Here is a 25,208-nt window from a genome sequence, read left to right as displayed (position 1 = left end):
TGATTTCCTTCCTGATCTCTTCATTGAGAATTCTTGTATCAAACACTCCTGGACTGTCAATCACAGTGATCAGTCTCTGTCTGATATCAGCTGACTCTTTCTGACACACACTGGTCACAGATTTAGATGAAAGTAACTCAGTGAAAATCTTTTTCCCCAGAATGGTGTTTCCTGCAGCACTCCGGTCTTCCCCAGCAGCACAATTCTCAGACCTCCTGTATGAGGATTATACAAAAACAATATTTTATCAATTAATAATGAACTTTAAATTGCTAGCTACTAATGAAATACAACTGAGTTCATGATTTCCCTTTGGAAATACAGTTCTATTGTGAATAATACATGTGCATTCGACAGCTGGCATGTCATTACACTTGGTAACATTATACACCAATCAACCTTAAGGTTATGATCTCCTCGTTTCTACATTCACTGTCCATTCTCTCAGCTCCACTGACTACACAGGAGCACTATGTAGTTCTACAATAAAAAAAAGGGCAAAAAATGGTGGTATTGCAATTTGTTGCTTAGAGATGTCAAAAACACAAGAGCTGCCAGCCCTGTCACAGATAAATAAGACATGATCTCTGAGAGATTACACAAATGTATGATAAACATTATTTGTTTTAATTAATTCATACATTGAGTCTTATTTTTTATATATTTAAATGTACTTACCTTGAATCAGATGTTTATTTTTGTCTTGAAGATTATTTTTCTTCATTTCTTCAATGTCTGACTTGTACTGTAACAGTTGTGTCACCTGCGCATGCAGAAACATGGCTGTTGTGTAACAATTTCCACTGTTATTCATCACCATTTCCTCAGCCTGCTCTAAAAGCACTGAATTTCTGCTCTCATCCAAAACACAAACTTGTCCTTTGTAGGTTTCAATAATATCTTTAGTGGCTTCATTTATCTCCAGTGACTCCTGCTGAGTGTCTTTATTAATGATGAATATTGTATGTTTGTTGAATTGGGATCCAAAGATCATCTGGGTCTTTTTTATTACTTCTTTGTCTTCATCAGAGAGAGGACCTTCAGGAACAATGAGGAGAAACGCATGAACTCCACGATCAAAAAGATAGACACAGCGGAGAATCTCCTGTATCACGTCCTCCTCTGAGCTCTGTGTGTTGTAGAGAGCAGGCAACTCCACCAGAGAGATCAGACGTCCACACACTTCTCCCTCCTTCCTCACACACACTGAGCTGGACTGTGGACTGGACTCTTTCTGACCCAGTATAAGATCCGATATGGAGGACTTCAGTGTTGCATCACTCCCACACACAATAAAGTTCAGTCTCTGAAACACTGTTAAAGGAAATACAATATAGATCACATTCAGAAACTAAAAATGAAATATGTACATGAGAATAGGTTATATAAAAACAAATAAACATAATACATAAATACACATAAATTATAAATAAATAAAGAATACTAATAATTAAATAAATTATATAAATAATGAAGTTATACTTACAATTTTCCTTGGTGTTCTTTTCCGGCACTGTTTCTTCAGACATCTTCCGTGCTGTTCTCTTTCCTTGTAGTTTTAATTGAGTGTTGTGGGATTTCTTCCACTGGAGATAACCCCCTCCATTCTCCGCAACCATCTTTTCCATTATCTCCACAAGATCAGTACAACTGCATTCACTGTTTAACTCAACATGCTTGTAAGTGTATTTTGTAATTATCTCAGGAGAGACAATTTCAGCTTCACGTGCCCTTGAGCTTGATTCCACATTTTGTACTTTGAGCACTAGGGTGTATTTATATGATTTCTCAGGCAGAGAGTCATGGATATGATCCAGTCTGGTTCCGTCTGTCACAGTAAAATTGTCTGGCTTTAGGACCACCGCTATAATGTGAGGTCCAGGAGCACACAGAGACACACAGTCTATCACTTTCTCACTCACTTCCTCTTCAGAGAGTTGATGATGAAACAGATGAGGAGCACTGGTGAGTGTGATGTATCTTCCCTCCACATGTCCTCTGACTGTCTCAGTGTGCTGTCCTACTGAAGGAGGAGGAGCTTCAGGATCAAGTGCAGCTCTGTCCAGGATGAAGTTTCCTACGTTGCTGATCTCTGTTCTGTCTTTCCCCAGGAGAATAATCCTCAGTTCACTCACTGAAACATGAGGGGGAAATATTAACTGATCCAATTTTTACTGTTGTCCTTAATTTGTGCAAATGGACTACATTTATAGAGAGAAATGTTTCACAGAGGAGTAGAGCCACATTTTAAACATATTTCTTATTTTCAAACTACTTATTTATTAGTTTATCTAAAAGAAAAGGCCTGAAAAGCTTATGCAAATTTGCTGAACTGTGTAAAACATTTAGTGATGTTTGCTGTAATCTGTGCATAAACAGGAGAATCATCCTCATTTCTGACACTGAAACATGGGAAGAACATCTGAATTGATCCAATTATTACTGTTGCACTTATGCATATTGGGTACATTTATGTAGAGAACTAACAAGATATTTAGGAGGAGGGGGAAGGGATAAGGGTGGTTTCCTACCCTCCTCCAAAAGTTACATATTGCAGTTTATGCTGAGCCCGGAGCAACGACAGAATCTCTGTTCTTCAAATGACAGGTGAGTGAAGTAGAAGAACAGCTGTTACTAAAACACAGGTATGGAGTTGGCCATTTGTTATTGAATTGCTGTTTTCAGGAAAACCTAATGGTAGAGTAGATGTCTACAAGTTGTTTGGCCATATATATGTATTTCCTTTTACATCTGGACACATGAAATTACACAGCCTGTGATACATGCAAAATAATAAACATTCATTCATTCATTGTCTGTAACTGCTTATTCAGTTCAGGGTCGTGGTGGGTCCGGAGCTTACCCAGAATCAATGGGCGCAAGGTAGGAACACACCTAGGGGGGGGGCACCAGTCCTTCGCAGGGCCACCCACACACACACACACCTACGGACACTTTTGAGTACCCAACCACCTACCAACATGTGCTTTTGGACTGTGGGGGAAAACCTGAGCTGTGTGACTGCGACACTACATGCTGCGCCACCATGCAACCAAACTAAAAAACATTAACATGCAAAACAGTAAATAGTTAAAAGACATCTTACACTTTGTAGATAATAGCATATATATATGCTTTCTTGGTTCTTCTTATCTAGAATATAAAACCATAAGTTCTTTTAAACCTATAACACCCAAAAAGAACCATACCACTTGGCTTTATATTTTCAGACATTCAGAGTTCAGGCATCCATTCTCTTGCAAGTGTGGTATGTTAATTACAGTGATATTGCTAATATCTACTTTGATTTGGGAACAATCTTTCAGATATAGTATTATCTATAGGGCATTGGACAAGCAGAATATTATCTCCAAAGTTAAAAGTAGAGCTGGAGTTGGAAAAGTTTCCAAACAGCACAACTGTGGGGTCTCAGATCTTTTGATCTTTAGAATGTGAAGGTTCAGATTCCTTCTGTTGTCCCGTCAACAGCAAAAGTATCTTTTTCCTTTTTTGTCTTTACCTCTTCATTGTCCTTAAGTAGTTGAGAAGTCCTTAAACAGATATGTCTTTATAAGCATACATTTGTTACCTTTTAACTCCTGTAATATAATTTTTATTACTTACCTGGTTAAATATAAAAAAATGATAAACTGAATTTTCTTTTTCAGTCCACATGTGTCTTACCTATGCCACCTACAAATCTTAGCACAGATATTATTTGCAAAAATAGTTTGAATCCATTCTGTAGTGTCATGCATTTAAAAATGTCTAAATAGGAACATGTTTACCTCTATTTCTTGACTTTTGCTTTTAATAAATCTCTAATCATTGTTGGACTAAAGAAACAAATTCATTCAGTTTTGAAAACTGAATGATTTGCCATCTGTCTGTTATACACACAGTGAGCTGCACAAATGTATAGAGCATTTATTGATTAAAATTAAAGATTGTTGTATAATAAAGATCTAGGAGCTGTTTCGCAAATATTGCAAGGTGCAAGCAAAGCTCTGTAAGATGCATTTAGTAACAAAACTCAGTGTTCATCTACAAGGGAAGTGGGCCTGTTTGGCTAACGAAATTAAATATGGCATGTTCCCCTTATACACCAGCATAATTAATTCACTCCTGAGAAGAAACAAAAGCACCCGGAGGAACAAATTTCTCACAGTGACCCCAGTAAGCCTGTTACAATAATTTCATTATTGACTTATCGAAGATATGGACATTTCCTCAATCATTTTTGCTGACCATAATATCACCCATTGTGTTTACAAAAGAATCAATGTCACCAATATCTTTGGAGCACAGACACAAAATGTATGTATAAACTCACAGAACAGTGAATGTCTCTTAATGCTACACTTAAGGCCATATGTTTAAATTGTCATGCACAAAAATATAGGGCAATAGTTATCATATAAAATATTTTGTCATATATTTAAGATCTAGAAACGATTTCACAAAACTTGTGACGTGTAATCAGAGATCTGCAAGATGCGTTGAGTTAAGTACATCAATGATTTTGTCTCTTCTTAAATCTTGCTGCTGTTTGTTGTAAGATCTCTGCTTCCGGAAATGACAGTGGTTTATATACGATGTGGGGCAGACTTTGCTGAAGTCAAATGACTAGTGTAAGAAAGGCCTAACTATAAGTTCTTCTGAAAAAATGTAAGAAAACTGGACAAGATGACCACTTTGTTGCTATGTGTAGGACTAGAGTGGAGACCACTAAACAAAGGAAACCTGTACATGCAGTAACAGAACTGGTAGTGACACATGAAAATATATTAACAGTCACAACACTGAAAGAGAACATAGGGACAGCGCATAAGTTGTTACATTTAGTGACATCCTGTCCAGCTGACTGGACTTTGGAGGGACTGAAAAGACAAGGTGGTTGGCTGGCTCTTGGCTCCTCTTCTTACTTCCTGCCATTGCTTCTTGCTGCCAGACTGAGTGTTGTGAAGTGGTTGTCTTTTGTGTGTAACTCTGAAACTGAGTAGTGATGTGTCGGTCGCGAACGAACCGGTTAAAAGAGCCGGCTCTTGTAAGTGAACGATGAGAGCTGGTTTCCATCTAAGACCGAGCCATTTTTTTCTAAGGCTTGTCATTCAGCCAATCAGAGAACAACAAGCAAGATCCAACCCTCCAAGCTGAGACACTTGGTTTTCCTGAATGCCAATCTGCCTTCCAAAACATAGTTGAAGAAAATGTTAAATCAGTTAAATGTTTGTTGACAGTTGTGGTTGTTTTAATCACTACCATTGAATGCTGCTGTTTTGCACTTTGCAGAGTATTTGTTTATTTTATTACCCAGAAATGGGTGATTATTTAATTTAATAATGTCACGCCTACATCTCAGGACTCAAATTCCCAGAATGCACCTGTCAGTCACATGACTACCCGCCGGTCTCCCTCACCAGAATTCTGATTACACACACCTGTTTGTCTCCCTATATATACCTCACTCTGAGAACTGTTCCCTGCCGAGTATTGCTTTGGTTCTCCCATGCATACAACGCGTTCCCTTGTACTTTGTCTGACGGTCTCCTGTTGCCTACTTCCTGCCTGTGTTCACGATTTACGTCTCCTGTCTTGTCCCTGTTGGTATTGTTTGCATTCTCTGGTTTTCGAACTCTGCCTGTTTTTGACTACGGTTTTTGTCCATCCTCTGAGGTACTGTTTGCTCCTGTTTTTGAACTTTGCCTGCCTTGTGATTACTCTTTTGGATAACGACATTAAAAAGACTGTTTACTGTGTTCCGCGACTGTCAGCTTTCTGTTATGTCCTGACAGAATACTCGGCCAACATGCAGACAGCGGACACAGATGCCGTCAGAATGGCTATAACTAGTCAGGGCCAGATGCTAGGTCAACACCAGCAAATGTTGGCTAGCGTGACTCAATCTGTTGATTCTCTCGCTAAACAACAACAGAGTCAACAGCTCCAGCTGAAACAAGTGTTGGAGAGTGTTAACGCCCTTATAGCTCGTATTCCTGCTCCTAGCCCTAATCCCAGTCCTCCTGTAGCGTCTGTCAGTTTGAATTCTCGTTATCCTGTCAGTAAACCGGAGATTTTTGAAGGTGATCCGTCTAAATGTAGCGGGTTTTTATTGCAATGTTCTATATTTTTTGAGAATTCTCCTCCCAGTAACGACCAGGCAAAAATCGCTTTTTTGGTCTCCCGTCTGTCTGGTAAAGCACTTGAGTGGGCCACCGCTATTTGGAACAATATAGTCAGTAACACGTATCCCGAATTTGTCACTACTTTCATGGGAAGTATTTGACCATGCTACTGAGGGACGTTCTTGTGGTGAGATCCTTCTCACCCTTAAGCAAGGAGCCCGAACAGCTGCCGCTTATGCGTTAGAGTTTCGGACTATTGCTGCTGGTAGTGGTTGGAATGAACCTGCACTCATTAATGTTTTTCGTAATGGTCTAAATCCAGAAATACTCACGGAACTGGCTTGTCGAGATGACGGATTGACATTAGATCAGTTAATTTCTTTATCCATCCGCCTGGACCAACTCCTACAAAAACGTCCCCGGCCACCGTGTAAAAGACAAGAAGTTGTTAAGTGTCAATCCGCTCCTGGTTTTCCTTTTCGCCCGGTACAAGGTCAAGCTCCCTGTCCTAATCCTCCTTCGGATCCTATGCAATGCGATACTATGCAACTTTCTCATGAAGAGCACCTTCGTCGTCTCCACGGTGGACTATGCTTATACTGTGGAGGATCTGATCATATTCGTCGTGATTGTACACGCTTACCTCCGCGAGTCCGGACTCAAAACCTGGAGAGGAACTTTCATGCTAACTTGGTGAGTGTACCCACAAAAGGGTTAATATCAAAATCCTTTCTCATACCTGTCAAAGTGTACTGCCAAGGAACTTCTCTTGTCGTTTCAGCGCTAATAGATTCTGGAGCCGAAGGAAACTTCATTCAACAATCCCTCGTTACCCGGCTGGGAATTAAGACAAAACAGTTGTGCAAACAGATCCAAGTCCGAGCTTTTGATGGCCTTCCCGTTGGAGGAGATTTCATCTCACAAGAGACAGTTCCTGTTTGGTTCCAGACAAGTTTCCTGCATCACGAGTGGCTTTCATTCTTGGTATTACCCAAGGCGGATTTTCAGATTATCTTGGGACTACCATGGTTAGAAATTCATAACCCAGCTATCTCATGGAGCCAACGCGAAATCACTTCCTGGTCATCCTTTTGTCACACAAACTGTTTAACCCTTAAAAACATTTCTATCCATTCCACTTCCGTGGAGAGTCCAGATTCAACCGTGTCAGTAAAAATTCCTCCCGTTTATTCCCAATACTTAGAAGTCTTCAGTAAAACAAAAGCTACTAAACTACCCCCGCATAGGCCGTATGACTGTGCGATAGAACTTGTAGAAGGTGCTACCTTACCTAAATCACGTATTTATCCTTTGAATTTGGAAGAAGAAAGAGTCATGGAAGAGTATGTCAAAGAAGCTCTAACACAGGGGTTTATACGTCCATCAAAGTCTCCAATATCTTCGGGTTTCTTCTTTGTCAAAAAGAAGGATGGTGGACTAAGACCTTGTATAGACTATCGTGCTCTGAACGATATAACTAAGAAATTTGTATATCCTCTACCCCTTATTCCAGTTGCATTAGAGCAACTTAGAGGTGCTACCATCTTCTCCAAGTTGGACCTTCGTAGTGCCTACAATCTAGTGCGAATTAAGGAGGGTGACGAGTGGAAAACTGCTTTTAGTACTACCAAGGGACATTATGAGTATTTAGTGATGAGCTATGGGTTGGCAAACGCTCCATCTGTGTTCCAGGAGTTTATCAATGACATTTTCAGGGACATGTTGGGAAAATTTGTAATTGCGTACATTGATGACATTTTGATTTACTCTCCTGATGTTAAAACTCACATAAAACAGGTCAGTCAAGTGCTTCAGCGTCTAAAGGACAATAACCTATTTGTCAAAGGAGAAAAATGTGAATTCCATCAACAAACCATTTCATTCTTGGGATATGTTATCAGTGTGTCTGGTATAGTCATGGACGACCAGAAGGTTGAGGCGGTCGTAAACTGGCCAGTCCCAACTAACGTGAAAGAGCTTCAACGCTTTTTAGGGTTTGCGAATTTCTACAGACGGTTTATTAGGAATTTTAGTTCTATTGCAGCCCCACTTACTGTTTTACTGAAGGGTAGTCCTCATCGTTTGTGTTGGTCTGCTCAGGCCCAAAGTGCTTTTGAACGTCTAAAGACAGCCTTCACTACCGCTCCCATACTAAAACATCCTAACCCTGAACTCCCCTTTGTGGTTGAGGTAGACGCATCAGAGACGGGTGTAGGGGCGGTACTATCTCAACGTAGTGGAGAACTTCCTAAGTTACACCCCATTGCTTTTTTTTCGCATAAATTATCACCTGCTGAACGAAATTATGGTATCGGAGATAGAGAACTTTTAGCGGTAAAGTTAGCTTTAGAGGAATGGAGACACTGGCTAGAAGGTTCTCTACATCCTTTCACAGTCCTAACTGACCACAAGAATCTGGAATATATTCGTACTGCAAAACGTATGAACTCTCGGCAAGCTAGGTGGTCGCTGTTTTTCTCCCGGTTCCGGTTTTCCATCACGTTTCAGCCAGGTAATCGTAACCTTAAAGCAGATGCGCTCTCTCGTTTTAATCAGAATGAATTAGGGGAGAAAGGTGAAGAATCAAATAAGTTTATACTACCTTCCTCCGTTTCGGTGGCAGCTATCAGATGGGAATTAGACGAACTGATTGCACAAGAAAATCGGTCTAAGGGAGTATCTGAAGCTTGTCCGGAAGGCAAAACTTATGTACCGCCAGAGTTTCGTAATAGGCTGATTACCTGGGCCCATTCGTCACTGTCATCAGGTCATCCCGGAGAGAGACGCACTACACAGCTTATTCTAGCACTTTATTGGTGGGGGTCATTAAGAACGGATGTACATGAATTTGTAGCATCTTGTTCAGTTTGTGCGCAGGCAAAGACACCTAAAACCCTTCCGGCAGGTAAATTAATGCCTCTACCTGTTCCAGAACGTCCATGGTCGCATTTGGCGCTGGATTTTGTCACTGACCTACCTCTATCAGAGGGATTTACTACAGTCCTCACAGTCATCGATCGGTTCTCTAGAGGAGTTAAATTCATCCCATTTCCTTCATTACCCACGGCCCTGGATACAGCTAAAGCTTTATATACACATATATTCCGTCATTATGGAATCCCTGAAGACATTTTATCTGATCGAGGTCCTCAGTTTACGTCACATGTCTGGAAAGCTTTCTTTGAACACCTAGGGGTAAATGTTAGTCTTACCTCTGGATATCATCCCCAGAGTAATGGCCAGTGTGAACGGGTTAATCAGGAGCTGGGAAAGTTTTTAAGAATGTATTGTCATGAGAATCCACAAGACTGGTTCCAGTACTTGGTGTGGGCCGAAATAGCCCAAAACTCCTTGGTTAACTCGACTACAGGTCTCACCCCATTTCAGTGTATATTAGGTTATCAACCCCCGTTGGCACCCTGGACTGCAGCAACATCTGGAATTCCATCAGTCGACTCGTGGATGAGACGCAGTGAGGAGGTGTGGGAGGCAACTAATCTTCACATCACAGAGGCCCTATCCCGATATAAGGAACAAGCTGATAGGAACAGATCAAATTCCCCGTTATTCCAGATTGGAGAAAGAGTATGGTTGGCTACAAAGGATATCAGGTTTGAGGGGAGGTGCAGGAAGCTCCTCCCCAAGTACATTGGTCCTTTTCGTATTTCTGATAAAGTTAATGAAGTTACTTATAAGTTGGAATTACCTGCACAATACCGTATTGCTAATTCCTTTCATGTGTCTCTCCTCAAGCCTGTGGTACCAGGCCCTTTGAATGAGTTGCAGCCCGACGACGTTCCGCCCCCGGCATTGGACGTTGGGGACTCTTCCACATATGCTGTGCGAGAGGTGCTGGATTCTCGTAGACGTGGAGGAACTCTTCAATATCTTATTGATTGGGAAGGGTACGGTCCTGAGGAGCGTTCATGGGTACCAGCAAAGGACATCTATGATCCGGGTCTCGTGTTGGCGTTTCACTCTCGTCATCCTGAGAAGCCGGCTCCCCGTCCCAGAGGTCGCCCGAGAGGATCAGTATCTAATCCCGCTCCGTCCCTTCCTATGTCTCGATCCAGAAACCCACGGCAATCTCAGTCCTCCGCATGTGCAGAAGTCCATAGCTCCGGTGACTCTGTTCCGCTGGGTGGTCATCGTCGTGGTCGTCCTCGTTCCAGGCCTCCTCCGGTGTCTTCGGGGGGGGGGTACTGTCACGCCTACATCTCAGGACTCAAATTCCCAGAATGCACCTGTCAGTCACATGACTACCCGCCGGTCTCCCTCACCAGAATTCTGATTACACACACCTGTTTGTCTCCCTATATATACCTCACTCTGAGAACTGTTCCCTGCCGAGTATTGCTTTGGTTCTCCCATGCATACAACGCGTTCCCTTGTACTTTGTCTGACGGTCTCCTGTTGCCTACTTCCTGCCTGTGTTCACGATTTACGTCTCCTGTCTTGTCCCTGTTGGTATTGTTTGCATTCTCTGGTTTTCGAACTCTGCCTGTTTTTGACTACGGTTTTTGTCCATCCTCTGAGGTACTGTTTGCTCCTGTTTTTGAACTTTGCCTGCCTTGTGATTACTCTTTTGGATAACGACATTAAAAAGACTGTTTACTGTGTTCCGCGACTGTCAGCTTTCTGTTATGTCCTGACAAATAAGCTATTTTGTAATACCTACCTTTTAGGTTCCATTGGCTATATTTCAGAGTTTACAAGTGATTTTTTATTAAGGTGTTTAAATAAAAATCCAGTTATTTATACAATTGAATGTGCAAGTGCAATCAGTGAGTTATTACAAGACAGCCATAAAAACAGTTGGCCATTGCAACACTATTTATTATTTTTAATATTGAACAATAATATTTTGTCCATATAGTCATGTAAAATGTAGGTAATATTGTTCTGTACCAGCGGAAATAAGTGGTAAAACAAAGAGCCATTTAGGAGCCAAAAGAGCCGGCTCCCCAAAAAGAGCCAAAATTCCCTTCACTAGAGTGTAGTGTTTACATTACTAGCAGTTTACATTATAAGCTGGAAGCTGTAGAGATTGTATCCTATTTTCGTGTGGTAAATGTGGGCAGAGCTGATGTCTGGCTTCCACCTCGCCGTGTACTGGGCACTGTGCATGCAGTGGATTCTTCAGGCCCAATGCCATCTGTTTCTGTTACACCTTCTTGGGAAGATGGTCTGGTGGTCATATCCACCCAAGAGGTGTTGTGTACTAGTCCTGCAGAACTGGTGAGGGTTGATTTTGAGGAGTTGATGGAGCAAAAGGCTTTGCAGGCTAAGGCCATTTTCTCCAAATATGGCAACATCTTTGCTAAAGGAGGGGGTGTACCTCCATGATTAGCCATGAAATTCCACTACTAGATGATGTTCCAGTGCGCCAGCCTTATCGGCGGATTCCCCCCTCCCAGTATGAAACTGTGAAAGCCCACATTCAGCAACTTCTTGATAGCTGAAGTAGCAGTCCATTCTCTTCTCCAATTGTCTTGGTGTCCAAGAAAGATGGACGTTTGCGATAGTGTATGGACTATCGACAGCTGGATGCAAAAACCTGCTGTGATGCATATCCACTTCCACAAATTGAAGAGTCCTTGGATGCACTGGGTGGGGCCAAATGGTTTTCTACTCTCGACCTGGCCAGTGGGTACAATCAAGTGCCAGTGGCTGAAAAGGACAAGGCTAAAACAGCCTTTTGTACTCCCTTCGGTTTGTTTGAATTTAACCGTATGCCTTTTGGACTCTGCAATGCGCCAGGTACATTTCAGCGCCTCGTGGAGCACATGTTTGGGAAATGCTGGTATCAATCTGTGGTTTTGTACCTCGATGACGTGATCGTGTTTTCAGCCACAGTAGCGCAACATCAGGAAAGACTGGAGGAAGTGTTTTCACAACTACAGAAGCAGGATTTATAAGTTAAATTGTCAAAATGTCGGTTTTTCCAACATCAAGTAAGTTACCTGGGACATACGGTTTTGTCTGAGGGGTTGGCAACTGATCTAGCAAAGGTCAAAGTGGTCAAAGAATGGAAGCGCCCCCGTCAACTGGTGGAGTTTCGTTCCTTTCTTGGCTTCGCAAGTTATTACCTATGCTTTGTGGAGGGTTTCTCTGAATGGGCAGCACTGCTACACCACCTGGTAGGTAAGCTAAGTGGACCACAGCGGAAAGGGAAAACCCCTCAGGTGTCATTGGATGCATCCTGGAGTGATGTGAACGTGCATTTCAAATGTTGAAAGAATGACTTACTTCCACCCTGGTTTTGGCATATGCTGATTTTCACAAGCCCTTCATCACGGAGGTGGATGCCAGCCATGGGGGACTTGGAGTGGTTCTCTCGCAGGAGCAGGATGGAAAAGTGCGGCCGATTGCCTTTGCCAGTAGAGGGTTAAGACCCACTGAGAGGAATATGGAGAACTATAGTTCCATGAAGCTTGAACTCTTGGCAGTAAAATGGGCAGTGACTGAAAAGTTTAGAGAATATCTACTTGGTTATCAGTTTACCATATTCACGGATAATAACCCATTTTGTTATTTGCAGACTGCCAAGCTTGGAGCAGTGGAACAAAGGTGAGCCTCTCAGCTGGCATTTTTTAATTTTAGTATCAAATATCACCCTGGAAAACATAACCAGAATGCTGATGCTCTGTCTAGGCAATATTTGGAGCACTTCGGTGTGGGGACAGAGGTTCCGCCACTAGTGACGGCGGCAGTGGTGGGAGAACAAACAAGTGTCACAAGGAGCCAGTGTAAGGAAGTGGTTGTGTTCCCGGGGCATTCCTCTAGTGATCTGAGTGTACTGCACAGAGCCGATCCAGTAATTGGACAAGTATGGAAGTTTCGAAGTACAGGGCATCGTCCTGGAGTCGAGGAACAGGAAGTTTTAGGGGGCCTCAGTAAGATATTGATCCGGCAGTGGGACAAGCTAGTTGAATGTGAGGGGATATTGTACCACCTGGTTCACCCTCCAGGTGGTGGACCAGAGTATTTTCAGCTTCTTCTTCCACAGTGTTTACAGAAGGAGGTCCTTCATAGTGTGCATGATTATCATGGACAACAGGGCACAGAGAGAATCCTTCAACTGCTACGGGACCGATGTTTTTGGCTGAATATGGCCGAAGCCGTGGAATGGTGGTGCCAACAGTGCCAAAGGTGTACACTGGGAAAGGCTGTTCAGCCTAAAGTTCGGGCGTTTCGGGGAACCCTTCAGGCTACTCACCCAAATGAAATTTTGGCAATTGACTTCTCAGTCTTGGAGCCTGCCAGCAACGTCAAAGAAAATGTATTAATATTAACTGACATTTTTACTAAGTATACCCAAGCTATCGCTACTAAAGACCAGAGCGCGAGTACTGTAGCTCAGGCATTGGTACAGCATTGGTTCTATCGGTTTGGCCCTCCAGTCCGCATCCACTCTGACCAGGGACGGAATTTTGAAAGCCTGTTAATCAAGCAGTTGTGTAAAGTGTATGGCTTTCAGAAAAGTAGAACTACCCCATATCATACCCAAGGGAATGGGCAATATGAACGGTTTAACCGTTCCGTGCGAACACTCCCCTCTGACGAAAAGAAACATTGGCCAAGTCACCTGCCGCATGCTGACGTTTGTGTATAACACCACCCCTCATCAGAACACTGAAAAAGACTCCTTATTTTCTTGTTTTGCCGTCAACCAAGGTTGCCTGTGGATTTTCTGTTGGGAACTGGAGAAATCACTCCATGGAACCATTGGATGAATGGATTCAGAAGCATCAACAAAGTGTTCATGAGCATGAGAGGCAGAGATCAGAGGAGCAGGCTCAGAGGCCAAACCGGAACAATAATCAACAGGTGAAGGTTGCGGGTTTTGAGGAAGGGCAGCTGGTCTTTTTGAGAAATCACTGTACTGGGCGGAACAAGATTCAAGATCACTGGAACCCCTACATCTATTGTGTATTCTGTGGTTCCAGCATACGAAGAAGTACCGGTTCGACAGGTGCATCGGGTTGAGTTGAGGGCAGTCCCAGAAGTGCAGCAGCAGGGACAGGAGGAAATAACCCATATGGCTCCTGAGCTAGATTCACCTAGGTTACCAGTACAGGCCCCTCCATGACGTTCAGCTAGGTCCACAGCAGGCCAACATTCTAACCTCTATCGACTCCCAAGGACTGCTGTGATGAAGAGTGACGAAGGGTCCTTGGATCAGGATTACTAAGTCTGTAGAGGTGCAGGCTGCCGAAACTTCAGAAACTAATCCATACAAGTCAAACAGGAGGGTCAGACACCAAAAAGAATTCACCATAAGAAGTAACACACTACTACCACTTTCAAGATGAACAGACTTACCAGCATGGAATAGTGTTTAGAGGAGAGCGAGGAATCATTCCAGAAGAAATCAGGGAAAACATTATGCACAGAATTCATTCCTCAAAGCTAGGAGTACAAGGATGTCTCCGACGTGCAAAAGAACGCGTACACTGGCCAGGTATGAAAGAACACATCAAAACATGACACCTGTTGGTCAATGGATACAACAGCAAAAAGAAACATTATATCAACATGAGGTTTTGCGTGCGCCAAAGCCAGAAAATAGCATGAGATCATCTTCATGATCTCCGAAAACATTTTGTTGCCTTATTAATCAGTGAACTACTTTTAGGAGCTCCAAATAAAAAAAAAAACATTATGACACAGTGTATCAGCCTCTTGCATATTTATACAGACCTGTGATTCTGTGCAAGTTACAGCTATTTAGGCTTGTAATTATGTCACGCTAAAAACCCAGGGAGACAGAGGTAAACAAGGAAAAACTACCTAAAAACAACTAATCAAAACAAACTAATCAAACAAAAACCTAGAATTACAAGACAAACCAAAACACAGAGACAGAGACAGCGTGAGCCAAACACAGGAAAGTAAATAGTGGAGAAACACTGAGACTCGGGACAGGACTTATAGACTAAAGGGAAATAAGATACACCTGGGAACAAGAATCAAATGACACAAACGAGGGGGGCGATCACATGAGGAGTCACAAGCACATGGTGGGATTGAGACAAAGCACAAAACAAGGATAGAACTCAGAGGACAAAGAGACAAAGAATGACAGTAAACAAGGGAAACATAAACAGAGCAGGAACACACTAGACAGGGCAATTCGTGACAAATTTTCTGCAGCTATTACCAGCCCATGACGAATTACTGTCTATTATGTAGCTTAATTTATAATAATAATAATAATAATAATAATAATAGGTTAATATTAATTAACTTATAGCACTTTTCAAAACAGAGTTTAAAAAGCACATTGCAAATTATTACTGTGAGATATAACAAAATAGATAAAATAATTGTAGCGTAGTAACAGTATTTGTGTTGGTTAGGTTTAATGGTGATTATCACTTGTAATAATTATTATTATTATTACTGAATTAAATGACAAAAATATTAATAATGTATTAGAGATTGAAATACTGTCAACGCTAGCGATGAGTTCTCGGGATTTTCAGACTCTTAAGGAACAAACTACACACACTGTATTATTTCAAATAATGGAAACACTTTATTAAAAGGAAAGATAATAAGTTGATAAACATAGCACAATCATCGAAATCTCACGGAATCAATGCAGGTGAAACCAGTTCGAATTTAATAATTGGCTAGGCTATATGATTTGGGAATAATGTGTTGCTAAATGATTTAATTAGTGGGTAAATTTATCAAGAGACTTAATTCGACATCAGCTCTGAGGAACTCTTTTTTGCGATTCAACCACTCGATGGGTACAGCAGCACTTTGAGGTGATTGGAGAGAGGCCCAGCCTGGCTCCTGCAGTTCTTTTTCGTGGGAGCGTTGAGGCTGGGTCAGCGTAGGCGTTGTCACTTACGAGGCAGGCCGTAATATAGCATATTGAGTATACTGGAGTATTTTTATCAAATATATATATATAGATATCGAGTATATTATCAATATGTCCGAGATATAAATCGTCCAAGATGATTTGTTAGGAGAGAGGGCGAAAAATGGGGGCACTGTTGGTCCATGCTGTTTGTCTGGTTAGAACTCGGGTTGCGAGAGGTCACCATCGGCAGTCCTGAGTCATCTGTTGATTTTTGTGATAAGATAAGGGTCGCCATTCTGACGCTGACGATAATAAATCTGGGGTTCTTTAATCCTGGTCTCCAAGGCTCTGATTGATCTTTTAGGCTTAATGGGGTCATAAAATTGGGGGTACCACTTAATGTCCAGAAGAAGAAGGGGGAGTAGTCATCTGGTGTCATAAAGTTTGAAGATGACCACTCACTGTCATCCTGGGGGTCACTGAAAAGTGTTCTGCTTAGCCTTTGCTATCAGATATAGGTGTGTGCATGAGTTTGTGTATGTGTGTGTGTGGGTGGGGGTGCATAGTCTTTCAGCACACACACACTCTTTGGAATGCAGGTCCTGTCCACTTCTTTTAATAACCAGAATGGAGAGTCAGAGTCTTAATTTTTCATTTCTTGATCTGGATCCATACTCCACTACATAATTTAAATGAAAAAATCTGAATAAAATACAGAGTGAAATAAAACAAGCTAGAATACTAAAAATTAATTATTGTATGAAGTTATTTTAAATAAATGAGTGTTAATCATCCTTAATTCTTCTTTAATCTTTAAACATTATAGACAGATACGTGGGAAGATGGTTTGCACGTTTACTTGCAATTCTCTATTTTACCACATGATGTTACCAATTAGTGCTCTCTCTGCTAAGAGTTATGGCTACACATCGGTCAAAACAAGCTTAAATATACGCTCATTTGTACACAACGTATTTCATTTGTACACAACGTATTTCTTTATAAATCACTGTTTCTGCCCTTACGTGGCTATAATAGACTACACCAAGCCAAGGCCTCAAAGCAAGTCCAGCTCAGAGATTTTTAGTAAAACGAGTACTCCAACCAATTATTGACAGTATATTAAAGCCAGAGATAAAACAGACCACACAAGGGCTGGGACACAACCAGCAATGGCAGGCTAAATATTATAACCAAAGAGCCACAAGAGAGCTTAAGGTTATTATTGTGTAATTACAAAAAAAAAAAAAGTAACCATTACAAGCGATTTAACCACCAATTCTGTATATTGTGGTAGTCAACAGCCGAATGAAACATAAATCCTGACCCGTTTTATTCGTGTGACTTTCCTCTTTCTCAAATTATTACTCGTTGTCCTGTGTGTGTGTGTATATACTGACTGCATTGTTTGCTCTAGTGCCAAGTCCTACTGTACTTCTCAGTGCTCCAAAAAGGACAAGATGGTCAGTGCTTCAAGAGCTGAGAGCTATGTGTTTGGACTTTTTGTTGTTGCACTTTTACCTTGTGGTATTAAGCTCCTGCTTAGGGATGTTTATATCATATTTTTGTATCTAAGTTTTGTTTGTGTTTTTAGGTTTTTGTGCTTTGTGGTTCTCTCACACACTCACAGGTCCTCTGAGGACAGAGTTTCTCCATGCTACGGAATAGTGCACTTTAGGTTGAGGGAACTGTTAAGATCCTATGACTGTGCCTCATCTTTTCATCTTTTTCATATCCAGTTTTTAGTGTTTCCTTGTTTTTTGTTTGTCCATGGATTTTTATCCTATGGAGTGAATTTTGTGTAAAATGTTCTACAAACGCAAAAGTAAATCTGCAAACAAAATTCTTAGAATCAAGGACAGAAAGTATAAGTATTGTGTTGTGAACACAAAACAGAAAAAACATATCAAAAGTATATTTTTTATAACATTCTTGGTTACTTTACAACTCTTTGCAGTTATTTGCTACTTATTTTAGTTTGCATTTTGCCAGTTTTTTGTTTTCCAGTAAGTTATTTTGCCTTTGGATTCTCTCTTTGCTTCTGCTTGTTTTTTTTTTCTTCTAACTTTTGGAACTTTTCATGGGTGGGAGAGTCTAAGAAGAAGGCGTTTACTTTAAAATTCTAGTGGTCACTGATTTTGGACTGACAGGCACTTTGGAACCTCCTCCAGGAGCCACACTCACCCCTGCAGAGATGGATTACTTAACAGGCCTACCAGGCCCAGGGTCCCAAGAACTCTACACAAAGTTGCTGCTGTAATATAGGCCTATATTGGGTTTTTTCATCTCATGTTTGAATGTTGTCCATTTATTTCCACAAAATTCACCAGAATCATTTGATGGGCTATTTAAAAAAACATTCTTCCAGAGGAGCATTGTCATAAATTTCAGTCTTACAAAATGTTTAGGAGTCAGCAGCAGGTTTATTCAAGAGACAAAAACCAAGGTGAAGAGGAGTCAAAAAACCATGAAGACCGTCTGAGAAAAAGCAACCATAATCCTAAGGGTAAACCGATCAAAGGAATAAACCGTCCAACGAGTCCAAAGCCAAGATTCAAAACCCAGGAAAAGCTTATACAAAAACTAATGCTCAGAACTGCCAATTTAGTTCAAACAATACTTCGCAACCTGTGGAACAAAACAGTGAGCTTAAATGTTCTACAAATTATTTGACTCATCAGAGACAGGTGAGGATTCTAAGCTAGAACTCAGGTGAGTGTGACCTCTGGTGGTTTGGAGGAGAAACTGCTTGGGCTGATGTGACAAGCATACCCCTGGACCCCGCTTGACAATAATGATCATTAGGGTTATACACAGGCTTGATATATCTGGGCCCAGGGACCAACAAGTTATGTGCTAAAAGTGTGTCACATAAATAGCACCGCCACATCTGCCTATGTTCCAGGCATGGAAAAAGTTCAGGCTCATAATAAAATAAATATAGAAGTAAAGTAATATCTATTTATTTGTTTTCTTCATGATTTAATTGTGCACTTACTTATTGATAAATATTATGTCCCCCATACACAAACACCTGGCTAGTTGACTTGCTACTATATATGCATATTAATAAATGTGTCTTTGTATTGATTCAACAAAACAATGAACTGAGTAAGCCTTTATGGTGTAGATGGTATAATAATAACTACAATAAACATGACCATAAATACAAACCGGATTCCAAAAAAGTTGGGATACTAAACAAATTGTGAATTAAAACTGAATGCAATGACGTGGAGGAGCCAACATCTAGTATTTTATTCAGAATAGAACACAAATCACAGATAAAAAGTTTAAACTGAGAGAATGTATCATTTTAAGGGAAAAATATGTTGTTTCAAAATTTCATGGCTTCAACAAATCCCAAAAAAGTTGGGACAAGACCATTGTTGACCACTGTGTGGCATCCCCCCTTCTTCTTACAATACTCAACAGACGTCTGGGGACAGAGGAGACCAGTTTCTCAAGTTTAGAAACAGGAATGCTCTCCCATTCATGTCTAATACAGGCCTCTAACTGTTCAATCGTCTTGGGCCTTCTTTGTCGCAGCTTCCTCTTTATGATGCGCCAAATGTTCTCTACAGGTGAAAGATCTGGACTGCAGGCTGGACATTTCAGTACCCGGATCCTTCTCCTACGCAGCCATGATGTTGTGATTGCTGCAGAATGTGGTCTGGCATTATCTTGTTGAAAAATGCAGGGTCTTCCCTGAAAGAGATGACGTCTAGATGGGAGCATATGTTGTTCGAGAACCTGAACATAGTTCTCTGCATTAATGGTGCCTTTCCAGACATGCAAGCTGCCCATGCCACAAGCACTCATGCAACCCCATACCATCAGTGATGCAGGCTTCTGAACGGAGCGTTGATCACAACTTGGGTTATCCTTGTCCTCTCTGGTCCAGATGACATGGTGTCCCATTGTTCCATAAAGAACTTCAAATCGTGACTCATCTGACCACAGAACAGTTTTCCATTTTGCCACACTCCATTTTAAAAGACCCCTGGCCCAGTGCAAACGTCTGAGCTTGTGGAGCTTGATTAGAAATGGCTTCCTCTTTGCACTGTAGAGATTCAGCTGGCAACGGCGGATGGCACGGTGGATTGTGTTCACTGACAATGCTTTCTGGAAGTATTCCTGAGCCCATTCTGTTATTTCCTTGACAGTGGCATTCCTGTTTGAGGTGCAGTGATGTTTAAGGGCCCGGAGATCACGAGCATCCAGTAGAGTTTTACGGCCTTGACCTTTACGCACAGCAATTGTTCCAGATTCTCTGAATCTTTTGATGATGTTATGCACAGTTGATGATGATAACTTAAAAGTCTTTGCTATTTTACGCTGGGTAACACCATTCTGGTATCGCTGCACTATCTTTCTGCGCAACAATGGTGGAATTGGTGATCCTCTTACCATCTTGGCTTCAGAGAGACACTGACACTCTGAGAAGCTCTTTTTATACCCAATCATGTTGTCAATTGACCTAATTAGTGTTAATTGGTCTTCCAGCTGTTCGTTATATGCTCAATTTCCTTTTTCCAGCCACTTATTGCTACTTGTCCCGACTTTTTTGGGATTTGTTGACACTGTGAAATTTTGAATTCAACATATTTTTCCTTTAAAATGTTACATTTACTCAGATTAAACATTTGATCTGTCATCTATGTTCTATTACAAATAAAATATTGACATTTGCCATCTCCACATCATTGCATTCAGTTTTTATTCACAATTTGTTTAGTGTCCCAACTTTTTTAGAATCCGGTTTGTATTTAGCACACTTCACTAACATGAGTTTTTAAACTTCTACTCACTAGACAGGAAAACAACACTGATGAGAACTATGAGCATCTGCAATGTCTGCAAACCATTTAGCATATGTTTGATGACATGGATAAACAAGCTTGTGGTTTTAACAACCAGCTTGGAAAGCATACATTATTTCTATGTGTGGAATAAACTGTGAGTATAACATAAGCCAGTGTATTTCAATTTCAATTTGCCTCAACCCCTCAGCCCCAAAACTGAACTGCATCCTGGCATCAGAAATCTGGTCACCCAATGTATGCACGTTATTCAAGAGTAGAACAGAAAACACAGGATATCTCTGAATGAATCCTTTAATGAATAATAACATAAGGCAATGGGACATTTAATAAGATTAATAATAAAGTAAGTGTGGGATGTGATTAATATTCCTGTAGTAACCAATAACATAAACTAATAAAAATGTGGCTGTAAGAATCCATGATGTAAACCAGGCCTTTCTCTGTGTGAAGTTGTGTGTGTGGCAGTAAAGCAGACTGCACATCTGTGTTTAATCTCTTTCTCAAATGCTGATGTCCGGAGTGAATTTCAGATAAAAGCTATTTTAAAACAACTGAGGACCCACCACAACCCTGAGCAGGATGATAGTGATTGTAGAAAAGGATATAGAAGAAGAATGAATCATTAAACAAAAAAATACTAATTGACCCAAACATTTCCATGAAAAAATACAGTTTGGAAAACTAGATGTCACCTCACCATGGTTCTTAAAGAGCATTAGATACATTTCTTTGTATCATTACAAAAATGTGCAAAAGATTATGATGAATTATACACAAATTAAAGTTCCCTAGAAAAAGGTTAACTGGTTACAGCTTAATACATTTTTAATCAGCAGTCAATTAATAGCCAGTTACTGGTTTTTCAATGATTTATTAAAAGCATTAGGGCAGTTTGATCCTATTATTCTTATAAGTGTTACCTATTTCAACCTAAATTATTTCTTGCTAATCTTCAACAGTCTGACTGTACATTTTTACTTGGGAAACAGATTCCATAAAATGTTAATAGTGGCATCAATGTTTCTGCCAGGTATAGACCTCTGCACTTCCAGTTTTCTTGCACCTTCCTTCTCTCCTTCACTGAAACACCTCTCATATCCCTTCTCCTCTCCTGTCTCTTTTGCATTTTTCAACCTGTTCATCAAGTTTAGCAAAGAAAATTCTCTCTGCTTCTTGTCGAGCTGATTGTTCCGTCTCTTTACACAGTCTCTCCTTTTCTTGCTCATGTCTGTTAATAAGGAAAGCCAAATTTCTTTCTTTCTATGAGCACTTTCTCTTTCTTCCGCTTCTTTTCTAAAACACTCTCTCTGTGCCCTCAGTTTCTCTTCTAATTCCTTTTCATATTTCTCTTCTCTTTGTTTTTCCTCAGTTTTTCTCTGGTTTTCCATGTCAGTTTGCATCTGCTTTATCTTTTCATTAGCTTCATTCTCTATACTTTTCTTCTCTTCCTCCTCTTTCCATTTACTCTGTCCCTCTTCTAGAGCTCTTCTCTCCATCTCCATTTTTCTCTCATGTTCATACTGTTGTTTCATGTTTTGATTTAGCTGCCACTCTTTGTCCTTAAATTCCATTAGTTTTCTCCACTTCTTCTCCTGTTCTCCTCTCCTCATCTTCTTTCACCCTCCTCTCACTCTCTCTGCTCAATTAACTGCAGCTCTTGTAGCTCTTTCTTCTTACTTTCCTCTGTGTGTTTTTGGGTTTCTCTTCTAAATCTTTTAGTTTTTTTCTCTTCCTCCAGTTTCTTTAAAACGTGGGCAGTCTATAATCCAGTCTTTGCTGAAATTGCTATGCCTTGTCACTGCAGCACTCTAAGGACTCGAATTACCAGTCTAACCAGTTTCAGTTTTTATAAAAACAACAAATCACAGATATTTAAGTTTGAGTTTTCCCAGTTCACTTGAGAGGATGGTTTTTAAACTCTTTTAAGCAGTGAGATTTAGTGAGATTTAGTCACGCCAACCTCCTCCATTCTAATATTTTCATCATCATTATAATCCATAACAAATGTTCAATTTACTCAACCTCATGCTATTTTTCTACCGTCTTATTAAAAGCAATTTTTTGTGGACTCACCCCCACTTTTACTCACTTACTCAAGACCCAGGACACTAAGCAAACTTCGTGCACGAGGTGTACGGTGGGTTTGGGCTGTGTGCGAACACATCCCGGGCATGAGAGAGTCTAACTGTTTAACAAGAAAAAAATAAATGATCCCTTCTGCTAACACAATGAACCTATGACTTAAACCGAAATAAACAATTTTAAGTTGAGGTTTTTCCTTCCCATTTAAACCCATTATAAGGAAATGGCTTAATGTATAAAACAATGACCTAGGAACACCAAATTTCACTATTTTCACTACATATTAAAAGGTGGCATGTTACAATGTAAGTACAGGGAAAATACGCTAAGTATGAAGGAAAGTATACTCTTAAATATGGGCTGTATTATAAAATGTTACCAAAGTTGTAAATCTTTAAAAAATGTACACAAAATAGTTCAGTTTCACAGATATTTCATCCTTACCTTCACTTGATGCCATTTCATGTTAGTCTAGGAGCTGAGTACAAGAATCAAGTTCCTTGATCACATTTTTTTAAATATGCAAAAGCAGAGGAGGAGCTGTTAAATAACCTGTTCTTTTCATCAAAAACAACTTATGAATGTGGTTCTGCATAGTTTCGTTTTTGGCTTTTCCCTGTTCACCTCAGCAGAGACTTGTTAATGAAAGCATGAATTGAATCAGGAATGTTAGAACTGAGGAGCCACTAAAACAGACTATTCATTCATATTTAGGTTGTTTATGCAGTGAGATTCAGTTTAGTTTTCTGATTTATTTTACTGCACATACACAATTTACTGTATAATTGTGCATGTAAATGCACAATTAGATCAACTTCAGAAAAGCCACAAATTTCACAGACATTTACAGTATAAAATGGGGAACATTTAAGCATACATATTGTCACTGCCCGATTAAAAACACATATCTCCATTTGTAGTGGTTTTCAATTTTTTACACGTGTTAAATGTGGGCATTAAACTCCGTCACAGCAGGTAATATCAAAATGACCAATGAATAGCAGAAAAATCACAGTTTCTTTAAAAAGTATCTCCATTGTCTGCTAGACCTGTCCACCAAATCCATGTACCCCCCCCCTCCCCCCTCGTTATCTTATCACTTATATTAAGTAGTATTTATGTACTTCTATTTTTACCTTTTTTTTACTGAAAAAAAATGAAAAACTAAAATCTATCCTTATACAGTCATGACCAAAAGTGTTGGCGCCCTTAAAATTTTTCCAGGAAAGTATTTCTCCCAAAAAAATATTGCAATTACACATGTTTATTTCCTTTGTGTGTAGTGGAACAACACAAAAAAATAGAGAATTAAAAATTCAAAAAATGGGCCAGACAAAATTATTGACACCTTTTCAAAATTGTGGGTAAATAACTTTGTTTCAAGCATGTGATGCTTGTTTAAATTCACATGTGGCAAGTAACAGGTGTGAGCAATGTAGAAATCACACCTGAAACAAGATAAAAAAAATAGAAGTTTACTCAATCTTTGTATTGTGTGTGCCACACTAAGCATGGAGAACAGAAAAATAAGAGAACTGTCTGAGATCTTGCAGTTCTCAGACAATTAAACAATTGACAATTAAAAAATAAAAATGCCATAGGACATATACTCCAAATTTCATGTTTCCACATGTTCTGTCACATCACATGCTATGTTCACAGGGCCATTACAAAAAATTTCAGATTTTTGAGACACTTTGAAAATAAAGAGATAATATCCGCGGAAAGAAGCTAAACGTGTAGTTTTTCCACGGTATGGAAGTTGTATTCTTATTTTGCCATCTAGCTGCGACAGAATTCAACTAGTGCAGCATTTAAGGTGAAAGAGAAAATCCTAATAAATCGATTGCTCATCCTTGGTGTCCCGGATATGTATCTGAATTTTTTGTAACTCGTATTTTGGTATCTGAATTTCGTCTACTCAATTTGAGCAACTTCAAAATATATTGTTTGAATTTGTTTTGAGCTTGAATATTTTTATCTCAATTTATTAACCTTGAATAATAACAGTGAAAATGTGTTCTTGAAAATTCACGAGTTCTATTCAAGAGCAATTATATTCAGATGCATAATTTCGAAGCAAAATATTCAGAGGTGTAAATCTGAAGACTTAAATTCAAAAGCAGCAAAATTCAGATGCATCATTTCAGTGCAAAAAAATTCAGTGCTACAGATTCAAAAGTGGTAATATTTCAAAATCTGATGAGACAGATTTGCTTCCATAGCCATGACACACATGTAAACACTATATTTGATTTACTAGTGATAGCTATACAGAACGCCTTAGTGGCCTTAGACTGGTTGTTAGCAGCACCAAAACTAGAAGGAAAACTTTCCAGTCATATGGAAGACTTA

General features: G+C 40.1%; 1 protein-coding gene across 1 annotated transcript; it reads right to left on the bottom strand.

The window, feature by feature from the left end:
- On the bottom strand, nucleotides 1-23,317 carry LOC136699345 (GTPase IMAP family member 8-like). Its single transcript, XM_066673996.1, has 4 exons — nucleotides 23,298-23,317; nucleotides 1,487-2,134; nucleotides 679-1,314; nucleotides 1-215 (listed from the first exon to the last, which is right to left on the bottom strand). The coding sequence occupies exons 1-4, from the start codon at nucleotides 23,311-23,313 to the stop codon at nucleotides 115-117; spliced, it is 1,401 nt and encodes a 466-aa protein (XP_066530093.1). The 5' UTR covers nucleotides 23,314-23,317; the 3' UTR covers nucleotides 1-114.
- Nucleotides 23,318-25,208: the final 1,891 nt, after the last annotated feature.

Source organism: Hoplias malabaricus, chromosome 6 (assembly GCF_029633855.1).
Source record: "Hoplias malabaricus isolate fHopMal1 chromosome 6, fHopMal1.hap1, whole genome shotgun sequence".
Classification (NCBI taxonomy): Eukaryota; Metazoa; Chordata; class Actinopteri; order Characiformes; family Erythrinidae; genus Hoplias; species Hoplias malabaricus.
This window is presented reverse-complemented; position numbering and strand designations above follow the sequence as displayed.